The sequence below is a fragment of the Delphinus delphis genome, chromosome 8 (assembly GCF_949987515.2).
Source record: "Delphinus delphis chromosome 8, mDelDel1.2, whole genome shotgun sequence".
Classification (NCBI taxonomy): Eukaryota; Metazoa; Chordata; class Mammalia; order Artiodactyla; family Delphinidae; genus Delphinus; species Delphinus delphis.
This window is the reverse complement of record NC_082690.1, coordinates 65,821,246-65,845,668: the sequence shown is the minus strand read 5'-3', so window position 1 is coordinate 65,845,668 and position 24,423 is coordinate 65,821,246. Positions and strand designations below refer to the sequence as shown.

The following is a 24,423-nucleotide window of genomic DNA, read 5'->3' as shown; positions in this document are numbered from 1 at the left end:
GGTCAGGGATGGGAGTGGATTTGACTTGTCCTTTTGGCGTCTCCTCAGCCTGTGGAGCCCAGGCCTCCTGGAGCATCTTTGGGGCTGACGCAGCGGAGGTTCCGGGCACGCGCAGCCACTCCCACCAGGAGGCTGCCATGCCCCACATTCCCGAGGACGAGGAGCCCCCTGGAGAGCCGCAGGCAGCCCAGAGCCCGGCCGGCCAAGTAAGTGCCTCCCCCCTGCCTGCAGCCCGCCCGGCCCGGGCCACGCCAAGCGCCCTGGGCTGAGGCCACATGGTTTGCTGACAGCCTGTGCAGGCTGCAGTGGGCCTGGGGAAGGTGTGCGGCTTCCACGCCGCGGAATACATACCCAAAGGTCGTTTGAATTGACCAAGGTCCCCACACATCCTGAGGGTGCTACCTTGTAGGCTGTGTCTGACTGAGGCCCCCTGGGAAGTCACACCACCCTCCTAGGATGGAGAGAGGCTCGGAGGAGGACCGTCAGCATGGAAGGCCTCATGTATCAGGGTCGTGGGCACAAGCACCAGGTCACTTAAAGTGAATCCACTTGAAATGAAGGTCAAAATTCCTCAGTAAATAGTGAAAAAGGGTTTCAGTGAGATTTTATTATAAAAAAGGAAATGATGAAAGTGAATTAAAGGGGCTCATTGAGGTTGTATTGTACAAATGAAATGGTGAAGACAAGTTATTTTTAGCTGTACATATTACAAAATATAGCTTATACACTAATTTTTAGAATGAACAAAGAATCTTAATCAAGTGCGTTGACTTTGGTATTGGTATATTTTTTATGCCAACAAAATTAGCTTTTCATGTGTTATCACAACCTTCACATTTTACTTTATAGCACCTTCATTAAGAGATTCTGTTTGTTTAATATTTAAAGGGTTCATTCATTTTCCTAAGGACCTCTTTCAATCCTTCAATATTCAAATCATTCCCTCATGAAGAACCCATCTTGCCATCATCCTCACAATTCTGACTCCATTCCTTAACTGGTCCGGCTACATCTGCTGCTCATTGGTCTAAGACCTTGTACGTGAAGTTCTCAGACATGGTTTTGTGAACTTCGTGAACTTTGCAGTTGGTTTGCACTGAACTTATATCATCCTGTTGTATCTGACACTTCTCCAAACTGCCCTGAGCCAGAGGGATAGACACTTGTTAAGTGAGGGAAGCTTGTACGAGTGAGCATTAATTTGACAAGTGGGCAGATTCTTAGTGAATAGTTTCATGTTATGATGACATTTGTTTTCTTTACACATCATAACTGTGGGAACTAAGATAATAAACGCTTAGAAAAGAATGGCCTCTTGTATCCCCACATCCCGAGCTCATGGGATTGAGATGTTGCAGAACTTGGCAGCCTTGGAGAGCCCTTGAATTTCGAAACGACAGCGAGCCAAGCCCCCATGCCTTTGGCTGCAGGCACCAGCTCAGGTCTTTATTGAGCCCCGCTCCCAGAAATGTCCTGGGCTACGGTAGGTGCTGCTTGCCAGTTGCTTTCAGTGGCTCTGAGCTGTTCCTCTGCTCCTCCACGGGTGACATCTAGTCTTCCCCGAACTGTGTGCTCTGCTATTGCCCCCTTCCTGCAGCTGCTGTTCCTTACCACGTGTGGACCGTTCCCCCAAAGAGTTGCCAACAGTGGACTGTAAGGTTTAACCAACAAAAAAATTTTCTAGTCTACTGAAAGCTTGGAGTTTAAAGAAGGGAAGGACAACACAGAGTAAAATAGATCCGGATTCAAACGTCACGGCTCCCTATCCTCAGGTCACAACTTTCCCAGGTTCTGTCCCCTTAGCATCCCCACCTCCCAGCCCTGGACCACTTCTTGCTGTGGTCATCCCTGACCCCTTCCACTTTACTCACAACGATGGTGCCCTTAAGCCGGACTCTGATGCAAAATCCAGCTCCCGAATCCTGGGCAACTCCCCCAAACAGCTGCCATGGCCTGCTCCCCAAGAATATAAGTGTTCCTAAAAAATAAATAAATGAAAGATGGGCAAAGATGGAACTCCACCCTCAGTGAAGAGATCCTTTTACAATGAGTTCAGCTCCTTTTGGTTCCAAACCTCTCTAATTAAAAGACACTTCAGGGGCTTCCCTGGTGGCGCAGTGGTTGGGGGTCCGCCTGCCGATGCAGGGGACATGGGTTCGTGCCCCGGTCCGGGAAGATCCCACATGCTGCAGAGCGGCTAGGCCCGTGAGCCATGGCTGCTGAGCCTGCACGTCCAGAGCCTGTGCTCCACAACGGGAGAGGCCACAACAGTGAGAGGCCCACGTACTGCAAAAAAAAAAAAAAAAAGACACTTCAAACCTTCTCCTCAAGAAACACAAAACGAGACAGCACAAAAGCCCGCTGGCCTTTCTGACCATCATGGCTTCAAACCACATGTAGGTGTAGCTTCACTGGGTCAGAGGTGAGGGTGAGTTTCTAGGGCTGGCCAAGCAGGGGGAGGGCCCCATGAGCTCACCACACAGCTGAGGGTTAGAGACCCCTAGCTGAGCAGCAGAAACTCCAGATTCTGGGCCCCCACAAGCTCACTTTCCCTGTGACCTTGAACCAGGACCAGACTTCTATACTATAGACCATGGGCCCTCATGGTCTCTGAAGGTCCTTCAAATGCTCAAGGGAGACAAGATAATAAAGAGACTGTTTGCAGGTCCCAATAGCCTCTGCATTGCCAACATCCAGCGGGAGAAGGGCCCACGAGGAACTCAGGTGAGCTGGAGCCAGGATGCCCAGATCCTATGAGGGAGGGCCATTAGCACAGGATTTAAGAATGTGGACTCTGGAGTGAGACCACGCTGGGCTCAAGTCACAGCTCCTCCACATCCTGGTCAAGAGACGTGATGCTGAGTCTGTTAACTTTACTGTGCCTCTGGTTCCTCATCTCTTCCCCAGGCAGGTGTTAGTGGCTGCCTCCTGGACTCTTGTCTGTTCAGCCCAACCCTTGAGGACCTTCTTTGGCCTGAGGGACCATGGAGCTGGGGCAGGTTAGACCCCAGACTGAAGGCCACATCAGATTCAGTATTATTTTATTCTCTGCCCCGACTGACAGGCACTGGGCCCCCCTGAGTTCTCCAGAAGCCCACGGGCATCATCAGTGAAGGGGATCTCCCTCTACTGCACCTATCAGATGACCCACATTGGGCTTCTCGGGCAGCCACAGCCTCAGGGGAGGGTCAGGCCTTGTGAGTTGGGCCAGAGCCTCCGAGGGCTGAAGCCTGAGTCCCTGGGAGCAGCAGAGGCCATAGAAGCAGGGTTGGCCAGGAGGGCTGGCTGGAACTCCCAGTACTGTGTGAATTCCCACTCTGTGAAGCAGGCAAAGAACAGAGCATCCTTCTGACTTTACGGCTCCCCGGGGTCCAGCCCTACTTCTGGTTCCTCAAGCCCCAGCCCTCATTTCCCATCACTGACATGAGCACTAGCTGAGGCCTTCTCACACAAAAACACAAAAGCTGTAGGCCTAGATCCTGTTTTTCTTTCTGCACGTACACTTGCATACACACACACGCACAAACACATGGATGCTAAACACACTTTCACACACACACAGACTCACACAGACAGACGCAGACAGAAAGGCAGACCCTTTAGGACCCTAATCAGAAGCTGTAATCAAAACCCACAAAGAAATAAAGCCTCCTGACAATGCACTGTGTGAGACTGCATCCTGAGCAGTGTTTCCTGGGTTGGCCCTTGAATAGGGAGGAGCTTAACGGGATGAGCTTGTAGCCAAGAGGTTCTTGCAGGAATAGAAGCTGTCAGGACAGAAGCCTAGGACCTTAGGGGACCCCAGAATGACAGGCCATCAGAGCTAGAAAGGGTCACAGGAAGTCCCTTCCTCCAAAGGCAGGCAAAATTCTGCATAGTGTAAGTCACCTGGGAGCTTGTTAACCCCAGATTCCTCTGCCCACCTAGACCGGCTGAACCAGAGTCCCCTGGGGTGGGTCTATACTGTGGTTGGCAGCTCTGTTTCCTGGTCCAGCTGGAGCCTGACTCTCCCTCAGTTCTGCCCTCACAATGGCCTGTCGTGGGGTGAAGACCCACAGATGCAGGACGGCAGTTTTTGCATCTTCCCAGAGCCTCTCTGCCTCTGGTTCCTCCAGACTTTGCTGCCATGACAGCCTTCAGAGCGTCCTCCCACCCCTCCCCTGCACACATACCAGCCTGCCTCTGCCTCACCGTGGGGCACCAAACTTGGCCCCAGGCCCCAGGGACAGTGTGACCAGGACACCAACTGTTTCCAGGCCTGTGGCCAGCAGCCATATCAGAAACTCCACTCACTGGGACCACATGGCCTCCTCAGAGGGGCCTTACAAACCTGAAGGTGTGGGGAAGTTCTTATTAGCTATAAGAGCCCAATTTTCACTGGCTCTCACTTCCACCTGGAAAACCCCCCATCCTCCTCCAAGGGTTTCAGGAAGCCCCCAGGGACAGGTCAGTGCTAGCTCATAAGCTGACCTCACATCCTTCACATCATCTGCTCCAGCATCCCTCTGACCACCACTCCCTGACCATCCCCTCACCCTGTTCTCCATTATCCGCAAAACCACTAATAATAGCTAACCTCGTGCCAACAGGTACTACACTATTAACTCATTTAACTTCCAAGCCACCTTATGAGGTAGGTATCATCAGCCCCATTTCATAGCTGAGGAGACTGACGCACAGAGAAGTTAAGTACCTTCCTCCAATGTCATACAGCTCGTAAGTGACAGGCCCAGGATTTGAACCCAAGCAGCCTGGCCCCAGAGCCCACACTCTTAGTCTCTGCCCTGCTCTGGGGCCTCTGTGAGAGGTGCCTGGACCAAGAGAATACTGTCCTCTGCTCCCAAAACCACTTGTCTGAGAGGGCCAACCTGGGCCCTGCAGAACTCACCACCACATAAACCCCGAAGCACCACAGCTTGTGGCCCTGGGTCTCACCAAATGCCTTCTGCCTACCATCCTCTCAGGTGTGTGAGCCTGTGCAGCCAGGGGACGAAGCTCCATGTCACACGTCTTGCCCAAAACCCAAGCTGCCCCGGCCCCATCGTGTGCAACCCCCTTCCTCATTCTCCTTCAGTCGGATGATGAAACAGCCCAGTTGGATGGGTACTGACCCCTAGAAACCCAGGCCACTGTGCTGTTCCTGCTTCAGGCCACAAACACCTGTTACTCTCACCCCAGGCCTCCCTGAGCACCTACTTGGTACTGCACTTTCAGATCCTCTAGACAGAAATTGATGCTTAACCCTCATATACAGCAGCGTCTGGTTGACAAGATCACTGCAGCGCTCAACTAACCAGTGGCATCCCTACTCTCAACCCAACCCCTATCCCTAAATGTTAGTTAACTAAAAATGAGGTTGGAGTGTTTTTTGGAGAAGCAGCCCTCTGCATGCGGCCCTAAAAGGAAGGGATCCGTTTGTGGAGCTCTTAGAAGCTCTGACCACGAAGCTGTGGGGTCTCCCCTTGTTTTGGCCCAGAACTGGAGAGCATGGTAGCTGCCACCATAACAAACCTGGAACTCTCTTACTGCTTAGCGTAGTAAGAGACCCATTCAGTCTTACCACCATCATCCTGCACGGCTGTCCTTTAAGAAGCGTTCCAAGCAGTGTTCCCCAAGCAACCAGGGAGTTCCGGAAGGTGCAACAAATGCTTCCATTCCATAGGAACATGAGATATAAGCTATGTGGCAGAGTGGAAATGGCCTGGGCTTCACACCCCTGTGTTACAGTAAAAGCCTGCACCCTCCCGACTAACTCAGTGAGAGCCCTCATACCGTGCTTCCTATGTGACAGGCACTGCTCTCAGCACTTTACATACAACAACACTAAGAGGTTGGTATGATTATTATCCCATTTTCCAGGTAGAAAACTGAGGCAAGGAAGTACACTCTAATCCCTAGAAACTGGGCAGTACCTTGAATACTCCACTTGAGGATTTTGAATTCATACTTATCTCATCCCACCCTTTGCAAAAACAGCCTCCATTCAGATCTTCAATGAAATATCTTCAAGTAAATTATCAGTAAAGCATTAGAGTCTGATGTACAAAATATTGGAGACATCTATTGGGCACCTGCTATGTGGTCTCAACTCCCAAGGTAGATATTATTATTATCTCTATTTTATAGAAGAAGAAACTGAGTCTTTGGGAGGTTGTATAATTGTCGAAGGTCATATGGTTGTGTCGTGGTTGAGTGGAGATCCAAACCCATTTCTGCTGAGCTGTTCCCGCCACCTTTGTCTCCTTCCCTGGCTCCACCCAGCAGTAAAACCAGTGTCCTGGGCACCAGAAGCCCCAGGTATGGGAGGCAGGCGCTTGATGTCCCATCCTCTATGGAAAAGAAGCTTGGAAAGGGTCAAGAGGACTGTTCCACCAGGATGGCTTCTAGTGGTTCTGGTCAGAGAGTAAGAGCTATGAGATAGTAGCTGTAGAAGTGCCTAGGACAGAGCAGAAAGTGCTTTGGAAATGTTGGTTGTTATTACAGATGGTCAGGAATGTACATTACAATTATTTGTCCTTGGTTCCTATCGTGAGCAATGGAGTAGCTTGTCATTTTTTGTCTCTCTGAGTTCCCTGTCAGATTGCATGCCAGCTACTTAGGGTCAGGGGCTATGTGTGTGTCTCCAACCCTCAGCATAAGCTCTAGTGTGTGGTAGGAGCTTAGCAAGGGAGGGAGAGATGGATGGAGGGAGGGAGGGAGGGAGGGAGGGATGGATGGATGGATGGTTGTGTGGATAACTGGCTGTATGGATGATTAAATGCCTAGAATTAAAGGAGGAGGAGATGGACAGGAGGGAGGACGAGAGGATAGAAGATGATGGATGAATGGCTGGCTGGCTGAGTGATACCCCCCTACCCCACAGAGTAAGGCTATAATAGACACTGTGAGCACTGTTACACTCCTGAAGTCTGTGACACGAGAGTAAAAACAGTGATGAAGAAGGCAGGATAATCTCGGGGGGAGGGTGTTGACCCCTGACTGCTAGGAAGAGACTGGACAATGGCAGGAAAGAGGGTCCACAGAGGCAGGGCAGGCCATGGGCGCATGGGGGGATCCACACAGTGGGCGCTGGGAGCCTTCAGGAAACCGGGATCTGGTCCTCAGCACTTGGCAGGGAGGAGCCCCAGGTCCAGCCGAGCTCAGCAGAGGCACTTCTGCTCTCTCCCGTGCTCTTAGCACTCGCTGTTGGAATAATCATTTGTTTCACAAGTCCGCAGAGAGTCCTTTTATCCTGTCACGAGAGTGCTAAGTCCTCTTTGCGGCCAGGGCCCCCTATCCAGAGGCAGTCCCTGTTTGCCCTCCAGGCTGTGAGAGAGGGACCTGGGGATACAGCTGCAACAGTGCCCACCCTCTGTCACCATCCTCACTGTCATTTTCACCCTTAAAACTAGCCTGGAAAAGGGGGATTATTAGCTCCACATAATGTTTGAGAACTTGAAACTCAGAGAAGTTAAGTGACTTGCCTGAGGTCACCCAGGTGAGACTCCAGTGTGGACCTCCCGACTTCACCACCCCACACTGCCTTCCTGCACAGTCCTCTTCCAGGCTGTCTGCCAGCATCCAAGCGCAGGAGCTAAACTCCCCACTCCTGCCTGGACTGGGCCTGGTCTGTTGCCCAGAGCTTCCGAGCCAGGCCTAGTCACATGACATTGGGGAAAGGAAGCTCATATTCCCGTCTGTACCACTGGCCTATATTTATCCCTGCACCCAGGCAGTTAGGAAACTGTTGTGCATTCCTGGGAATTTATGAGCGAAATAAACATCTAAATGTTTCTATAAGGTTTATTTAAGGAGAACAAAATGTGACCTGCTGGCTTATTAAAGGGTGAGCTTTCCGGGAGATGGCCCAGCTCCCGCAGTGCTCGACTGACTCCAGGGAAGGGGAATGGATCCCTGGGAAGGCTGGGCCCCTGGAAGGTGAGAGGGGTACCCCTGCTGTCTTTCCTCTAGCTGTGTGTTCAGCCTGGAGGGCTTCCTGGAGGAAGGGGCTCGTGAGGGAGGGTGCAGCTGGGAAGAATAAGAGAGGCATGTCAGAGGCCTGCAGAACACCAGGAACCAGGGGAAGTGAGACCCAAGACCTGGAGACGACTTGTAAGGGCAGTGTGTGTAACAGGAAGGCCAACAGGCCTGGTGTTGGTCTCTTCCCCTATTTACCAGCTGTGCAGCCCTGGACATAATATGTCTGTTTTTTTGTTGGTAAAGTGGGGATTGAAGTGGGAAAAGAGGGGAGAGAAAAGAAATGTATTAATTCCCTAATTCCATGCTCAGGGCTTTTGCTTTCATCTTCTCACTTCCTCTGCACAATTCTGTGAGGTCAGGAGGTATTATCACCCCAAGCTGTTCATGGGTGCCCTGAGGTTCATTCCCAGAGTTGCTAGGAGGATTATGAGAAAACACACGGGAAGTGTCTGGGACAGAGCCCCACATGCAGTAGGTCTGAGTAAATGTCACTTCCTTTTATCCATGTTTGTGTCTTTGCCTCTGCTATATGTAAAAGGCATCTCTACTTCGTCTGAGATGCAGATGGTGAGAGAGGGAGTGGAGCCAGGTGAAGGTGGCCTTGGAGGTGGGCTTCCCTGGGTCATTGATTACTTGGGCTTATGTGGCCAGATGCCCCAGGGGAAGATGCTCTGTGACTCTGTGACCAGAAGGGTGAGGCCCTCCTAATTTAACTCCAAAAGGTTGTTCAGACACAAAACACAGAACAACAATCTCCTCAAAACCAAATTCCAAAGTCATTAATTTAGCCCCAAAGCTACCAATAACAGAATGTAACATCTGACACTCATTGAGCATTTACTAGCTGCCAGGTACCCTTCCGCGAGCTTTCCATCTGGAGCTGCCAGATTTAGCAAATGAAAATACAGTTATGTCCATGCACTATTTGGGATATACTTATACTAGAAAAATTATTTGTTGTTTATTTGAAGCTCAGATATAACTGGATATCCTGTATTTTGTCTGGCAATCCTGTTTCTACACCAATCTGTGGAATTCTTGTAACTACCCTGTGAGATAGTCATTTTACAGATGAGGTAACTGAGGCACAGAGAGGTGAGGTCACTTGCCCAAGGTCACACAGCTAATGCGAAAAGCTGTATGATGAATTAGTGTGGCTCCGGAGCCTGACGCCCTTGAAGTCCGGAAGCCAGGAACTTGCCTGGCGAACTCTGTTTGAACCCGCTGACCCACAAGCTTCCTTGAGGTCCTGCCTTCTGTTTCAGCGGTTCAGAGTGGGAGCAGGGATGGGTATTTACACTGCATTAAAACCTGGCAGAGTTCACCCAGAGGGCCGCTGGAATCTTCCCACACTCTCCTGATTACTCTCTCTCTAGTACCTGCGAAAGTGAAACCCAGCCAGCACAAGACTGAATGTTCCCCACAAAATCAGTTTTGCAGAACATTAGAAGTTGCCCAGAGCTTTCTGTGAGCTGATTAGGGAGAGAACAATTTGATTTTATTACCATGTAGTTTGCACACATTGGAAGGAGAGAGTGAGGATATTCCAGGACATTCCATCAGTGTATTAGAGGATTTCTCCCTGATTGCTTTGTGTCTCCTGATTTTTAAGCAGCTTCAGACTGCGTGCGTCCATGGTTACATGCTTGGCGCTTGCCACCATGGCTTGTGTCTGCCTTTCTGTGTGGGGACCTCTGCTCCTGACCTTCCTCTGACTGAGGGTGCCTGCAGTCCCATGCGTGACAGTCACCTCAGGAGAGCTTTGCTGCAAGTGACCTTTCACCAGGAGGCAGAGAAAACTCCTACCAGAAAGCAGCTCCTCCAGCGCCTTGCAGACCATTACCTCACAGTGTCAGCATTAAGGGCATCAGGCCTGGGCGCCACCTGGGATGGGGTAGGGGTGAGGAGGAGGGTACTTCCACCCCACTCCCCATCACACTGTGCTAACTGGGATGCCTTTCAGAGGCTGCCTAGTTCACCTTTGCCTCCAGGCCCTAGCATAGACCACAGCAAGCGCTAGGCATTCAAGAAACGTTCGCTGTATGAATGGACAGAACAAAGCATAGTAATGTGCAAATGTTACAGGCTGGCCCCCTCTCTTAGACTCTAAGACTTTTGAAAACCTTTGTGTCAATCATAAAAAGCAAGGGTAAGACAATGTGCACGAGAAAGAATTTAATGAAGCTGGAGGAATAAGCCGAGGGGGGAGGGAGGGAAGAAGGTGGGGAGGGAAGGAGAGAGGGAGAGAGGGAGGAAGAAAGAGAGAGAGAGGAGACTGGGGTGGCGGGTAAGCAAGTGAAGAGTCAAAGGGGAGAGGAGAGGGGAGGGTGGGAGTTAAGATTTGTTCTCCTTAGAGGTGAGAATGAAGAGTGGACTTCTCTCTCTCTCTCTTTTTTTTTTAAAAATAATTTTTATTGGAGTATAGTTGACTTACAATGTTGTGTTAGTTTCTGGTGTACAGCAAAGTGAGTCAGTTGTACATATACATATATCCACTCTTTTTTAGATTCTTTTCCCATATAGGCCATTACAGAGTACTGAGTAGCGTTCCCTGTGCTATAGAGTAGGTCCTTATTCGTTAACTTTTATATTTAGTAGTGTATATATATCAATCCCAATCTCCCAATTTATCCCAATCTCCCAGTTTATCCCAGAAAACATTTGCTTTTTATCTGCTGAACGATTCTCTAAGGCAGACTCTCTCAGAGACTCGCCCACATGGATCACAGCTTCATTGGCTTTCAGATCAAATAGTTTAACTTCCGGGTCAAACCATGGATGCTAAAAGAAGCATATATTTTTCTTTATCTGCTAGGGATGTCTGTATTTATCCAATTGTTCCCTCCTTTTTATAGTTTCATCTTCTTATGTCTTATAGTTTATTGTTGGTGACTTCAGATTGCTTTGGGAAATAGGTAGTGTGTCAACAAAAATAAATAAACTGCATTCTACTTACTTAGCAGCTGGAACATATGAGACTCTTGGAAATGGGTATATGGTATAACCCGAGCACCACCACCACCATTTTATTTCTAGAATACAACATGCAGAAATTAATGTTTGGCTCCTTCTGCCCCCTTATGTAGACCTAGCCCATCATCACCAGTGCATGCTGGGAATTTGTAAAAGCCCCTCCAAGGGATGTCAGAAACCATATGATAGAACAAATGGGAAAATGATATTTTAGCCAAAGTGCATTTCTTCTTGTTTACCAGAGGATTCATACAAGAAAAAAATTCTCTAAATGTGATGAACATGGAAAAGGTGATTTTCAGAGGCCAAATTTTCACTGTAGAAATAAATTCCACCCAGGGAAGGAACCTCACACATACTATAGGCATAGTCAGCGTTTTGACTGGCATTGCCATGGTAACAGTCACCCATGAGGCCATATGGAAAGTAGTTCCGTCAGGATGTTGTGGAAGTTACACGGCCACGAATAACTTCTAGAGATCTATTGTACAGCAGAGTGCCCAGAATTAACGCTACTGTATTGTATACCCAAATATTTGCTACAAGGGTAGATCTTATAAGTGTTCTTATCCTCAGGCAGGAGGAAATTTTGGAAGTGATGGATAGGGATTGTGGTGAGGGTTTCACAGTATATACTTATCTCTAAACTCATCAAGTTGTGCACATGAAATATGTCAATCACACCTTAATAAAGTGGTTTGAATAAAAAAAGATGACGTGGGTGGAGGAGGCTTTAAGCACAAACCTCCTGCGCTCCAGAAAACCAAGACAGGCTAAGAATCATGGGTCACAGGAGCAGTAACTCAGATGCTTTTGGGGCCAGGCAGGGAGTGTGAATGACTGAAACAAGCCAGTGTGAGCTGACTCCAACCAAGGGTTACTCGGCAGAACTGTGGAACCAAGATGGCTTGATCTCCTGGTTTTTTAGGAAAAGCAGGAAATCCAGACCTTTATGGGAATTCTTCTAATTATGAAATGTTGGTAACTAATATAAAAACTTGTAAATGCTACTCACAGCAAACAGGCTCCCAGGTCTCCAATTTGTACCTCTGAGCTCAGAGGATAGGATTCAGAGGATGCTAATTCTCTCACTGAGATCCAAGAGGCCATGTTAGCAAGAAACCCTTTTAGTGAGGTGAACAGAAGCCTCTGGGAAAACTTCAGCCCTTTCTGCTCCCCAGAGAATCTACCCAGGAGAAACACCTTCCCCCTGCACCACATTCCTTCCACTTCACTGGCTCTCCCATTTAGCTTGGCACTGCCTGGGCCCTGCCTGCCCCAGCTCCATCATCACCTGCCATTTTGACACTCTGCTTCCCCTTCCTGACCTCAGCAGCTCCCATGGGTGCTGTTCCACTGTGTGTCCTCAGGCCCCACACCATGACCCAAGATCCTCTGCTTCCCTCCTGGCCCCTTGGAAGGCGCCAGCCCCTCTGCTGCTTGCTAGTCTCCCACCAGTGAAGCCTGGTGGACAAAAGGTGGGGAGAACTGAGTGGAGCTGCTGTTCATTTGAGTGATAACCATGATTAATGGGTATTTGTAGATCAGATCACAGTTATAAAAGGGCATACACATTCATCACTTCATTTTATTCACACAAACATCTTCTGAGACCGCAGACCATTGACTACTTTATAGTGATGGGAACTGAGGGACAGTGCAACAAGAGGACGAAGCAGGTGACTAGCTCATCACCAGCCCATCAGGGTGAAACTATCCACAGAAGGAGTTGTTGCTTTTGGGGAACCTTCCTGAGTGTCTCTTCCAGGAGGAGTCTTTGACAGAAAGATGTATATCTGCGTTCTTGGAGGGACTGGAGCTCTGGGGTCATGAGGACAGGTTGGCCAGTCCTGGCTTCAGCCACAAGCATCATGCTGACTCCCTGTCGCTCTACCTTCTCCAACCGTGCATATCCAATTGGAGAGTGACACGGCTCCAGTTTACTAGGGAGCTCCTCAAAATTCCTATGGGGCAGAATGGTGCTTCGGTAACAGGGCCTCCTCCAGCAACTCAACCAGTGGGAATCATGGGGATCCATGGATGGATCTGCTGTCAACATTTCTGTTTTCTCTTTGGGCAGTCAAGTTATTCCCAGGCCTAATCCTCAGTGTTCCCCATCTCCAAAACCACAAAGACCAAACTCACTGGAGTAGCAACCAAGGTCTTTCAAAAGCTGGCTCAACCTCTTATTCTGGTTTCATATTTTGCCCCAAAATTAGTTTCTTGGACCTCATTATAACATGTCAAGCAATTCTCTGAAGCATTTTCAGAAACTGAGGACAAGAGACCAAATATTATAACAAAAGATGTTTCCCCAAGCTTTTATCACTCAGGAAGTTCCAAGTGTTTGGGGAGCTGTAAGCCAGGAACTGTGGATGAAGACCAAATATATATGAGGAATATATTTTTGTCATCTGAATGACCAAATATATACATTTCTTATAAATCACAATATGGCCGCCCCCATCCCTGGGCCCTCCTATTTCACATACTCTATAGTCTATGCTCTAGCTACATTGTGAATCCCTAATGCCCAGTTATGCCTTTTACTTATGCTGTTCCCTTTGCCCAAAAACCTCTCCCCTAATATCTTTGTCTTGCAAGCTCCTATTCATCCCTCAAGACCTAGCTCAAATGTCCCCTCCTCTTGAGAGTCTTCTCCAGCTCCCCTCCTGAGAGAGTTTTCTTTCCTTTTCTTTGAGCTTTCACAGAATGTGCTTCATTCCTTATCACCTTATACTTATTATAAGTATTAATTACTTCTCTGTATCCCTTGCTTGGCTGTGAGCTCTTGAGGGTCTTTGTATCTCAAACTGCCCCTGGCACATGATGGATAACTAAACTGTGTTTGTCGAATGAGAGAGAGAAAGGTAATCTGACAGTAATATTACCATTTATTGAAAACATCAGTCATGTGCCAGGTGCTGTGTCAACATTATTTTTAATCCTCACATCAACCTTGTGAGTTAGATTTTATGATCATGGGGCATAGAGTGGTTAGATAACTTGCCCAAGGACACACAGCTAGCAGATAATGAGCAGAAATTTGAGTGCAGTGTGATTCTTCCAAAAGGCAGTGCTGCTTCCTGTTCCTCCTACCCAGCCAAAGTCCCTGCCCTTCCATGTGCTCGAGGATTCTGAGGGCTTCCCCCTCCTCCCATCACTGCAGCTCCCTCCTGCTGAAAGGTCCTGGAACATAGGGGTCCAGCGTTCCCTGGCTAGACTCAGAGACTCTTCTCCAGCTCACCCGGCCTCATGTTTGAGGCCAAGGGAGGGAAGAGATGCAAGTGACAATGGGAAGAGCTGGTTTCACTAAAAGTTGTGGGATTTGAGAAGTCCACATGGTACTGTACAGCACCCACTTGACAACAAAGAATGATGTGAAAAGGAGAGAGAACCTCCTCCTCACCTCGCAAGGAACCAACACCTGCATACCAAGGGCTCAAGAACACAGCTCAGCCTGGCTCTGCGAGGGCAGCCCCCAGGCCATGGCTTCAGTGGGGCCAGTAGAGGTAAGAGCACTTAATGCCCAGGGACTCCAGAAGGACACGACCTCCAGAGACAGTGGCCATGGGCACCTGCTGCTCTGAAGATTCAGGAGGCCACACCAATAGTGCAGGTGGTGTGACATGCTCGGGAGCCCAGGGAGACAGGACTTTGGCAGGGAGAGTAGGGCATTCACAGAGGGCCCGGGCTGTATGCATCAGTAAGGGGGCAGGGCAGAGGAGAAGGCAAATGATGAAGGGTCCTCTGGAGGAGTCAGGACCTCTGGAGAGTCTCCCAGACATAGCTGGGAACAATTCTGAGATGGAAATACCGCAATAGCACGTGGCAGAAGAACCAGAGAGATACTGTGTGTTACTGTTAACTGGTCCTATTTTTACCCCCAGTACACTTAGGTGTAGGAAAACACAGGTTGATATGCATCTTCATGGATCTTATAGTATATCCTATACAGTATTGCTTTTATTTCATTCACTCATTTACTCACTCAGCAAGTATTTTTTCTACTCCAGATAGGGTTTTACAACTCACACAGCCATTAGCAGCATAACGGTATACCAATTTCACTACAACTTCTCCAACCTGGGATGTAATAACTCTTTCATTTTGATGGTTAGTAGTTTTGTTCTATTTTGTTTAGTGGTTGCAAACTATCTCAAAAATCTAAGGATTGGCTCCTAACTTTTGTTCTTATTTCAGAAATGTGTATTTATGTAGATAAACATTTTTACAAAGTTACAAAAGTCAAAGCGTGTTCCATTATCCATGGAACAAATCACCTTTATTGAAAGGTCACAATTAGCCAAATGTAGGGCGTCACTGAGTATTGGGAATGTGTGGTGTCACTGCCTTTTCTGCTGGCCTCCATCCTTCCCCAACCAGGCTGGTTGCAGCCTGAGGACCCTGCACCATTCTTTTTCTACATTGTTAGTGAGAATTAACCAGGGATGGCTTAGAAGTTCCCTAATCTTAGTGCATGAAAATAGACCAAGTTAAGCTCGGTAAATGAAGGAGAAACTGCCTTTTTTTCCCCCCCTGAATAATCCAAATAAACAGCATTTGACCCTCGTCAAGAAGTCTCTGAGTGTCATGATACTCGAATAATGGCTCCAGCTCCTGGGAGCTTAACTCCATCTGTGTTTTTTGTTCTAAACAACCAGGGCCCTCCCACCGCAGGAATATCTTGCAGTCCACCCACCATCATCCTGACTGGGGATGCCAGTTCACCGGAAGAAGAAACTGACAAAAACCTGGTCAACAGGTAACCTCCTATTTGCCTAATCTGTGCTGTAAAGAGCAGTATTTCCTAGCATGTGCGGATTAGACAGCTCTATTTTTTACAAATCTTTTCTTCGTTCTTGATCATTTTATTGATGAAATACAATCAAGCAGTTTTTCAAAATGGGAGAGAGAGCTTGGGATTTTTCCATTATCTTTCCCCACAAATTATTTCTTCTCTCCTAGATTTGGCTCTTTGCACCTTGTTAACCTTTAAGAAAAGCACAGCTCATAGCAGGGGAGTTTTCTACAGTAACTGCTCAGATATTTTCAAACAGACCTAAAAGATGTGAATATTTTACTAGAATCCTGCTTCTGGCCAAAGTGGGTCCTGTGTGGAAGATGATCTCTTGGAAGGGACACTGGCTCACATGCACAGGGATGTCCCTGCCTAGGTTTTACACAGCACTAGCCCATGCATTGGTCTAGCTGGAATGAGATTTTCTAAGTTTAATTTCCAAAAAGTTACAAAGATAATTCTAATACAGATATATAGTGAGCATGTGTCAAAGATTTACTTAACTCATTAACGAGGGGACCATCAGGATAACAAAGCCAGCTCAAAGGAGGATACGAGAAATGGATGTACGTAGTATAATCAGTGAGGAGGAAAAGAAAGCTGGAATAAGATTGCTAAGTTAGAGACTTCCCTGGTGGTGCAGTGGTTAAGAATCTGCCTGCCAATGCAGGGGACACGGGTTCAATCCCTGGTCCGGGAAGATCCCACATGCTGTGGCGCAAGTAAGCCCGTGAGCCACAACTACTGAGCCCTCGTGCTACAACTACTGAAGCCTGTGCACCTAAAGCCCGTGCTCTGCAACAAGAGAAGCCACCGCAATGAGAAGCCCGCGCAAGGCAATGGAGAGTAGCCCCCGCTTGCTGTAACTAGAGAAAGCCTGTGCGCAGCGATGAAGACCCAACGCAGCCCCCCAAAATAAATAAATAAATACATCTTTAAAAAGAGAAAAAAAAGATTGCTAAGTTAGATACAAGATAGGTTAATGTTTCACAGGGCAATGAAACCTTATTTTTATCTTTTCTCCCCAACAGAAATCATCTGCATCTCTACCAGGCAATTATTCACAGTTTATGAGTTTTCTGCAAGTTAGATATTCACTCAGAGTCTGAGCCCTAATAAATACTAAATCGTCAAAGTTACAAAGGGCAGTGGTTCGAAAACTTTGGAGAGCATCAGGATCACCTGGGTTTGGGGCCGGGGCTTGTTCGGTCACAGATGGTTGGGCCCCATCCCCAGAGTTTCTGATCCTGTCGGTGGGTGAAGCCTGAGAACTTGCATTTCTAACAAATTCCCATATTTTTTCGCCCTTGAAAAAATAACAAGCTTGTAAGATGATGCTCTAGGATGACTCTGAAAGATTATGCAAGCATCTGGTCTCCTATTTACCAGCTGTGGACAAATTTTCCTAACAAGATGACTCTGTTTGGTCTTTCAGAGCTCACAGTCCCCACAGGAGGCTTTCTCACCGACACCTGAAGGTTTCCACTGCTCCCCTGACTTCTGTGGGTAAGGGCTAGGCCGATTTGTCTTATTTCTGCCACCGGAGATAGGGGTCCAACTGAAGGTGTGTTTGAGTAGGAAGAAGACTGAGGTCTGGCAGCTTGGCCGGGCTTGGCCCCTTCCCCTCTTCTTCTTCTCAGATTAGTAGTCCAGAGGGGATAGTATCTGAGTTGTGCCTTAGAGAGTCGGACAGATAGACAAGAGGGAGGAAACGTCATTTGGGTGGAGGAAGCAATTGTGTTGCTGGGCAGGAGCCATAACAGAGCAATTGCCTGCTTGGCTGTGTGTCAGGACTCTTTCAAATGACAGAAACTCAATTAAACTAGCTTATGCCAAAACACATAAAAATAAATAAAAGCCAGGGTCTGTGTGTTCAGGGAGCGCTGAGCCCAGATGCTCATGTTGGGTCATTAGCAATCATCCCATCCCATCTCCCAAGTTTCCTCTCTTGTGTGTTGGCTTCCTTCTGGGCAAATGGCTACCAGCAACTTACATCCCTTCAGTGAAAAGAGAGCTCCTCTTCCCCATATACCCACCACCATTCTCAGAGTTGCCTCTCACTGGCCTCCATGGCCATCCCTGAACCAGTCACCCAGGGGGATTGAGCTCATTGGCTGGCTGAGGATGGTACGTGGTCCCCTTACTGGCACTTGGGCTGAGATGGGCAGTATTGTTTAGCTCCTTCCTAACGTGACTGAGACTCAGACGAGTTTCACCCAGTGCAAACCGGGGAGCTATGACCAGAAGGAGGAGGAACGGAGGCTGGAGAGGCACAACGGGAGCCATTCACTACCAAGGGGCTGGAGGAGAGGAGTATGTGGGATCAGGGAAAGTGGCTGGGCGCAGTTTGGCATCTGGACGTCACACGGGGGACCAGGAGGAATCCTGATGAGCTGAGGCAGGAGAATCGCATGGTCAGATATGGCCCTTAGGAAGGTCACTGTGATAGGCAGTGGAGGATGGGACGGAGCAGATAGCCTGGAGGTGGTGGGCCTATGAGGTGGCTGATGTAATTGTGCAGGTAAGTTACAGCTGATGAGCAACAGTGGCGATGAGGCACAGGTTCCAGAGATACTTACTTGATGCTGAGTTGGTTGGACCTGGGGGCAGCTGAGGAGGAGGGAAGAGTGTGGAGGGACTCCTACGTTTCCGAGCAGCTGGGTGAGAGGTGGTGTCACTCACCCAGGGAATGCGTCCTGGAGAAGGGGCAGTTATGGAGAAGGATGGGGGTAAACAATGTGAGTAGAGGGAAAAAGGAGGGAAGGTGGCCATGGGGTTGTGTCTTTGGCCCATGATCTTTGGAGTGCTTCCTTTATCCACATATGTTAAGCTCACTATCTTGTTAAAGAAAGAGAGACCGAAGGAAGAACACTAGGGGAGCAGGTAGAACAGGTGGGTCTCCTGGTGGCCTTCCCTCATGGCAGAGTGGAGGACAGTACTGGGAACCTAGGTGGCTTCACGGCCATTTGTGACAGAGGACCTGCCACATCCACCGGCTACAAGCTGGAGGGGTCAGGCCTGCTGGGGGAGCCCTGGCTGTCCCCACGCAGCCCTCTCCAGGACCCGGCAATGGGCTGAGATTTGGCTGGCCAAGTCCCCTCTGGGCAGTGTCCCTGGGCTGAGGGGTAGGGACTGGGGGCAGGGCTGAGGTTGGGGACCAAGGATTCCGTGGCTCTCACGCCGTGCTCACCCCTCCTCTGCAGACCCTACGGGGCACATCATTGACCTGGTAAACGGCCAGCTGCCGGACATCAGCATCTCAGAGGAGGACAAGAAGAAAAACCTGGCGCTGCTGGAGGAAGCCAAGTCGGTGAGTGAGCGGTTCCTGACCCGCCGCGGGAGGAAGTCCAGGAGCAGCCCCGGCGACTGCCCGTCAGGTAGGACGACAGGAGGCCGCCCTGAGCCCCTCCGACGGGGGCGGGCGTTGGGGAGGGCCCAGCCCCAGATGCAGCAGGAGCCCTGCTTCCCAGGGGTGGCTCTCGACGTGCCTGCCCCCAGGCCTCTTGGGCCCGGGAGGACTGAGGCTCGTGGAGAGGATCCTGTGGGGAGAGGGCATCGCACCCCGTATCAGAAGCTCTGAAATACTGACCCAACTCTAGCCCAGAAAACTCTGCTTTCCATTTTTTGGGGTCTATGTGTGACCATTTTGTCTTCCTGCTTTGCCAAGAATTGCTAGCCCATATGACACCCATGAACTTGACCTGGGCTCCCCAGTCCCTGAACCCTGCCTGGAGAGAAACCCACTGTGTGATGCCCGAGTGCGCAGACTCCCGGGCCACCCTGCAGGGCTGGGGTCTGTGTGGTCTCCCACCATCCCCAGGAGGCCCTGCTCTGTGGGCACCTCCTCTGCAAAGGTCAGGAGAGGCTGGCCCTGGGCTTCCTCTCCCTGACCTCCAGCTGTGCCCCGGGAAGGATCCTAGGGAAGGGAAGTGTGGTCTTTGGTGTCTCTCTGGAATTTCTGGATTAGAAGAAAGGTTTTCTGAAATTCTCCTGCTATCCCTTTGGCTAAAGTCACTCTTTTTCTTGAGGAAAAAATTGGGGGCAGCTAAACAAGTCTGAATGTACTTAGGAGGGAAGGGGCACATTTGAAATCAGAGCCATCCTGGCAAGTCTAGGAGGTATAGCCTTTGGAGCTGTACCTGCCAAGCAATGCCAGGTCCTCTGTTTCTAGAAGGTGCTTTGGGGTGAGGCCAGGCAGACTTGAGGAGTGTGACCCCAATCACCCTCCCTCTCCCCCAAATGACCCCAGCGCCCCCTCTGTTGGGCTGGCAGCAGGGAGGCATTGGGCTGTGGTAGGAGCCTCATATGGAGTCCAGAATCAGCCCCTGAACCTGACGAGGCAGACCCAGTCCCCAGAGGCGAGAAATACCTGAAAGGATGTCTTTGTTAGGCTGAAGTCCTGAACCTTCACGAATGCTGGCCAATTTGTGTCTGTCTCCACAGCTGTTTCCCCAAACCTCAGCCCCGGAACTTCTCCTGGGTCCTCTCAGAGCAACTCCCTCACCGTCCCCAAGCGGCCTGGTGAGGTCCACCTCCCCCCCGAACCCCACGGCATTGCCCACTCTGGCTCCCCACCTTGGGTGGTGGCTCAGTCCCTCCCCTGGGCCCCAGGACTCCTGTCCTGCAGCCTTCCCAGTCAGGATGCCCGTTTGGTCCCCTCCCCAGGGGCCTGGCTGGGCTGCCTCAGAGGAGGAAGATGTGCTTTCTTTGGGGTTTCAAGCTAGCGTGGGGAGGTAGGCCTAGCCCAGGATGAGGATGGAGGGAAGGGGGCTATGGCCGGGGCCCTCTGCCCAGAGAGGACCTGGAGAGAGGTCACCTCAGAGCTTATTTGCAAAGGCCTCTATTTGGGCCACTCTGTGTTTTGACTGCTTCCCTTTCATTAGGCTGCGTTCAGGGCCACACCCTCAGCTCAGCCAGGGTAGGGCTGGGGTGCCAGGGAGAGCAGCCTACCCTTGTCAGAGCTGCGGGGCAAGCTCAGGCTCGGGCCAGGCAGCCCGGGTTCAGATCCCAGCGCTGACACTCCGGCTGTGTGGCCTTGATTTCCCCCTGCCCTGGCCTCATGTGGTTTCTGTGATGATTAGATGGGGACTCCCCACAGAGCCTGGCATTGTGAGAGGTACTCAACAGGCATGGGCATTACTGGCTCCTGGGCCCGAGGGACCCAAGGGAGGACACTCTGGGGAGGTAGATGCGTTTTTGCTAAAGGGACAGCTGAGGGTCTGGGGTGCTGGACATCACTTGCCAGTGTCTGGACCATTTTAGGTTTGGATGCGTGCAGTGGCCCAGGGTCCCCTCTGCCCGGAGCACCACCACAGGTAACGGGGCACCGTTTGGGGTTTCTATGTCAACTAGTCTCTCCTCTAACCCCGTAACACCTGAGAGGCCCTCCATGACCCGCTGGAGGCGAGGGTGCTGGGTGGGGGAGACATCGGCACCACTGTAGGGGTCTCCTTGAGGGTGTTTCAAGAGGAGACTCGGCCTCTTCACGTTGCTGACTGACTCGTGTTTACTTTCTCCAGCAGAAGGGGGATGAGGCCGAAGTCTCTTCACCTCCCCTTGGCGAGCCTGTGAGTTTGAGGTCTGCCCAGTTTGGATGATTTGAGTGTGGGAGACACGGTGTCCCAGAAGCCTAGGCTGGCCCTGGGCAGCCTGCCAGTGGGTGTGCGTGAGTGGAAGGTCAAGGCTGAGGAAGCTAGAAGGTTCCTCTGCCCTACGGTGACTGGAAGCCTGAGGTGGAGGGGGTGAGGCTGCGGGATTCAGTGGGGATGACCTCCATGGTGGTCCTGCCCATAGTCCTACATTCCCAGTCAGGCTGCTGCCAGAGGCCGGGGGGACCACTGGGCCCAGCAACAGCCAGGGAAGACTGCTGCCCCCGTCAGCTCTAGTGAAAATTGCAGGAAAGCTCCAGCCCCTAGCTGGGACTCTACCTGGGGGCAGCCTGGAAAACCTCATCTCTGCTGACGAGCAAACGAAGAGCCCCACACCTGCTTAGAACCACCTGCTCAAGGTGGTGTCAGGGCAGCATAGAATATAATCTCATCTGGAACTGGGTCTGGGATAGAGTCCTCTGGTAGAGTTTCAGCACACACACAAGACAGCCACACAAATACCCAGAGAGACACACGAACCTGCGCCTCACAAGGCAGCTTTCCCTTGGGAAATGAAAGACGAGCACAGAATCTTGGAACTTCCGAACAGCAAGCTGCCAGCTTTGCAAGAACCCCCTTATTCAGTGATCTGTAACCTCTCTTGGATCATAGAACGCTCTGAGACATTGTTGAAAGCTATGGACTCTCTTCCCAGAAAAATACATACAACACACAAACACACATATACATTTGTAGATAATTTCAGGGAGTTCACAAACCTGATGGGAAATCTGAATCCTAAGAGTTAAGGGCCTTGCCAGGCAGAGCTAGGACTAGAATCTGGGGCAACAGAGTCAAAGCCAAAACTTGTGGCTGCACTGCATTCCACTGTCCTCTGCAGCGCCTAGCCCTTGGGAAGTTCTTGGCAGGTTTTGAATGGCAGGTCCCCTTATCCTGTCTGTTTTACAAACCTCAGGCTTGTTTGTAGGTCCCCTTTGCCGGCTCAGATGTGACTGAGAAGTCCTCCCTTTCTACCTAGCCCATACCTCTCCAACACCTCCCCACCCCTACACACACACACACACACACACACACACACACACACACACACGTACACACATACACGTGTGCGCACGTGCGCGCGCACACACACGTGCGGGTCCCTTAGCAGGGTCCATGGGGTTAGAGACCCCACAGCAGAGGTGAATCCACCCTTCTCCCCTCCAACCTGCCCCCAGGGTCCCAGCTCTACCTTGTCTCTTTCAGAATGTCCTCAAAGGGCTAGCTGACCGCAAGCAGAATGACCAGAGGAAAGTGTCTCAGGGCAGGCTGACTCCTCGCTCTCCCACAGTTGAGAAGTCCAAAGAAATTGCAATAGAACAAAAGGAAAACTTTGATCCCCTCCATCGCCCAGAGGCCATACCCAAGGGCCCAGCTTCTGGCACAGGCAGTGGTGGGAAAATGGCCCTGAACAGCCCCCAGCCTGGCCCTGTTGAGAGCGAGCTAGGGAAGCCGCTTCTGAAGACAGCCAAGGAGGGCAACCCTCTGCCCAGAAGCCCAACCCAGGGCTCTGGAGGGGCGGCTCCCCAGTCCCCCCAGGGGAAAAGTACAGTCGGAGAGCCCACAGGGTCCAAGGTTGGCTCCAAAGCTGAGCTGTGGCCCCCTGTGTCCCGGCCGCCCCTGCTGCGGGATGTCTCCTGGGACAGCAGTCCCGAAGAACCCGGCCCCCGGCTTCAGAAAGTGCTTGCCAAGGTGCCGCTGGCAGAGGAAGAGAAGCGTCTTTCAGGCAAAGCTGGCAGCAAGCTGGCCAAGGCTCCTGGACTTAAAGACTTTCAGATACAAGTGCAGCCAGTGCGGATGCAGAAACTGACCAAACTCCGTGAGGTGGGTTCCTGGGGTCCTGCTGGGCAGGGTGTGCGTCCAGGTCCCCAACCTGGGCTGAGGGCCTCTGGGCCGGGCTGACCTGGGCCTGGGGTGGGGCAGCTGTGGCCCAGACGTGGGCCTTGTGGAACCCTGAACCTCCCCACCCCAAAAACCAGCCCACTGGGCAGCATGTCCTTCATAAATATCACCTTTCGTGCCTCTACCCTGCTCACTCGGGTGAGGTCAGCTGGTGTAGAGCTGCCACATTCCAAGGGGAAGGTGGGTATATGGAAGGACACATGGGCCCTGAGTCCTGGGCTGTGTTTTCCTCTCTAACTGGAGCTGGTAGCTCACGAACAAGAAGCCTTTGATGGAGCACCTTGTCATGCCTAGGATGGGGCAAGAATGGAATGGCTTTTCCCTCTGTCTTGCCCCCCAAGCTTTCCTTCCTGATACCTGTTAACAAAGGGCCTCAAATCCATCCAAACATGGCCGTGAGGGGCTGCTCCCCCTGTGGTGAATTTCTTCTAACACCCCTGATGTCCCTAACTGTCATTGGCCATCAAACCAGGCACAGCTGTCTCTCATGGGGCTACTGCCCTATTCATGGAATGACTGGGGGTCATCCAGAGATGCAGGGGGAGAGAGCCCAGGGTGTGAGGAAGAGAAGAGTTTAACAGGACGAAGAAATCCTTACCCAAGCTCCACTTCCCCAGAGGGCCAACCCAGGCCACAGGCCAAGGCAGCCGGGACTCCACGGGGTGGGGCCTGGCGCCCGCACAGCTGGAGTTGGACGAGGCCCTCCTGGCTCCCCTACAGAGGGGCCGTGGGACAGGGAAGGAAATGAGGCACTTGACAGCAGTCAAGAGCAAGTGCGGTGCTGGGGGTCTGCACTAGCAGGAACGTGTTCCAACCGTGGCCACTGTCCTGCACAGAAGCCTTCTGCGTTGGAGGCTCCAGGGGAGCTGGGGCCTGGCTGCTGAGGTTAAAAACATTATACACGGAAAAGCCCACCCAGCCAGGAAGACCTCACTAACTAGCGGGTCAGCACAGGCCTGCAAGGGCCGCCCCTGGTGGGCCGCAGCCCCAGACCCCTGGGGAAGGTGACGCCAAGGAGGCCAGACAGGCATTTGCCTTCACGTGCCTCTGGGCAGCAGAGGCCAGGCCCAGGCGACAGGCCACCCCCAGACCCCTGCCAGTTCCCCTCTGCAGCAAAGAAAACCACAGAGAACCTGGAGG

General features: G+C 50.9%; 1 protein-coding gene across 2 annotated transcripts in view; it reads left to right on the top strand.

The window, feature by feature from the left end:
• IRAG1 (inositol 1,4,5-triphosphate receptor associated 1) overlaps nt 1-24,423 on the top strand; it is a 119,571-nt gene that overhangs the window by 41,432 nt on the left and 53,716 nt on the right. The window contains exons 2-9 of one of the 2 annotated variants that reach the window (XM_060018489.1): nt 49-206; nt 15,597-15,697; nt 17,169-17,239; nt 18,937-19,110; nt 20,177-20,254; nt 20,996-21,048; nt 21,253-21,300; nt 22,588-23,205. In XM_060018489.1, coding sequence (XP_059874472.1) covers nt 138-206; nt 15,597-15,697; nt 17,169-17,239; nt 18,937-19,110; nt 20,177-20,254; nt 20,996-21,048; nt 21,253-21,300; nt 22,588-23,205 — 1,212 coding nt within the window. In that variant the 5' untranslated portion in view covers nt 49-137. Of the gene's footprint in view, nt 1-8; nt 207-15,596; nt 15,698-17,168; nt 17,240-18,936; nt 19,111-20,176; nt 20,255-20,995; nt 21,049-21,252; nt 21,301-22,587; nt 23,206-24,423 lie in introns of those variants that run through there. The other variant, XM_060018488.1, reaches the window with a different exon arrangement.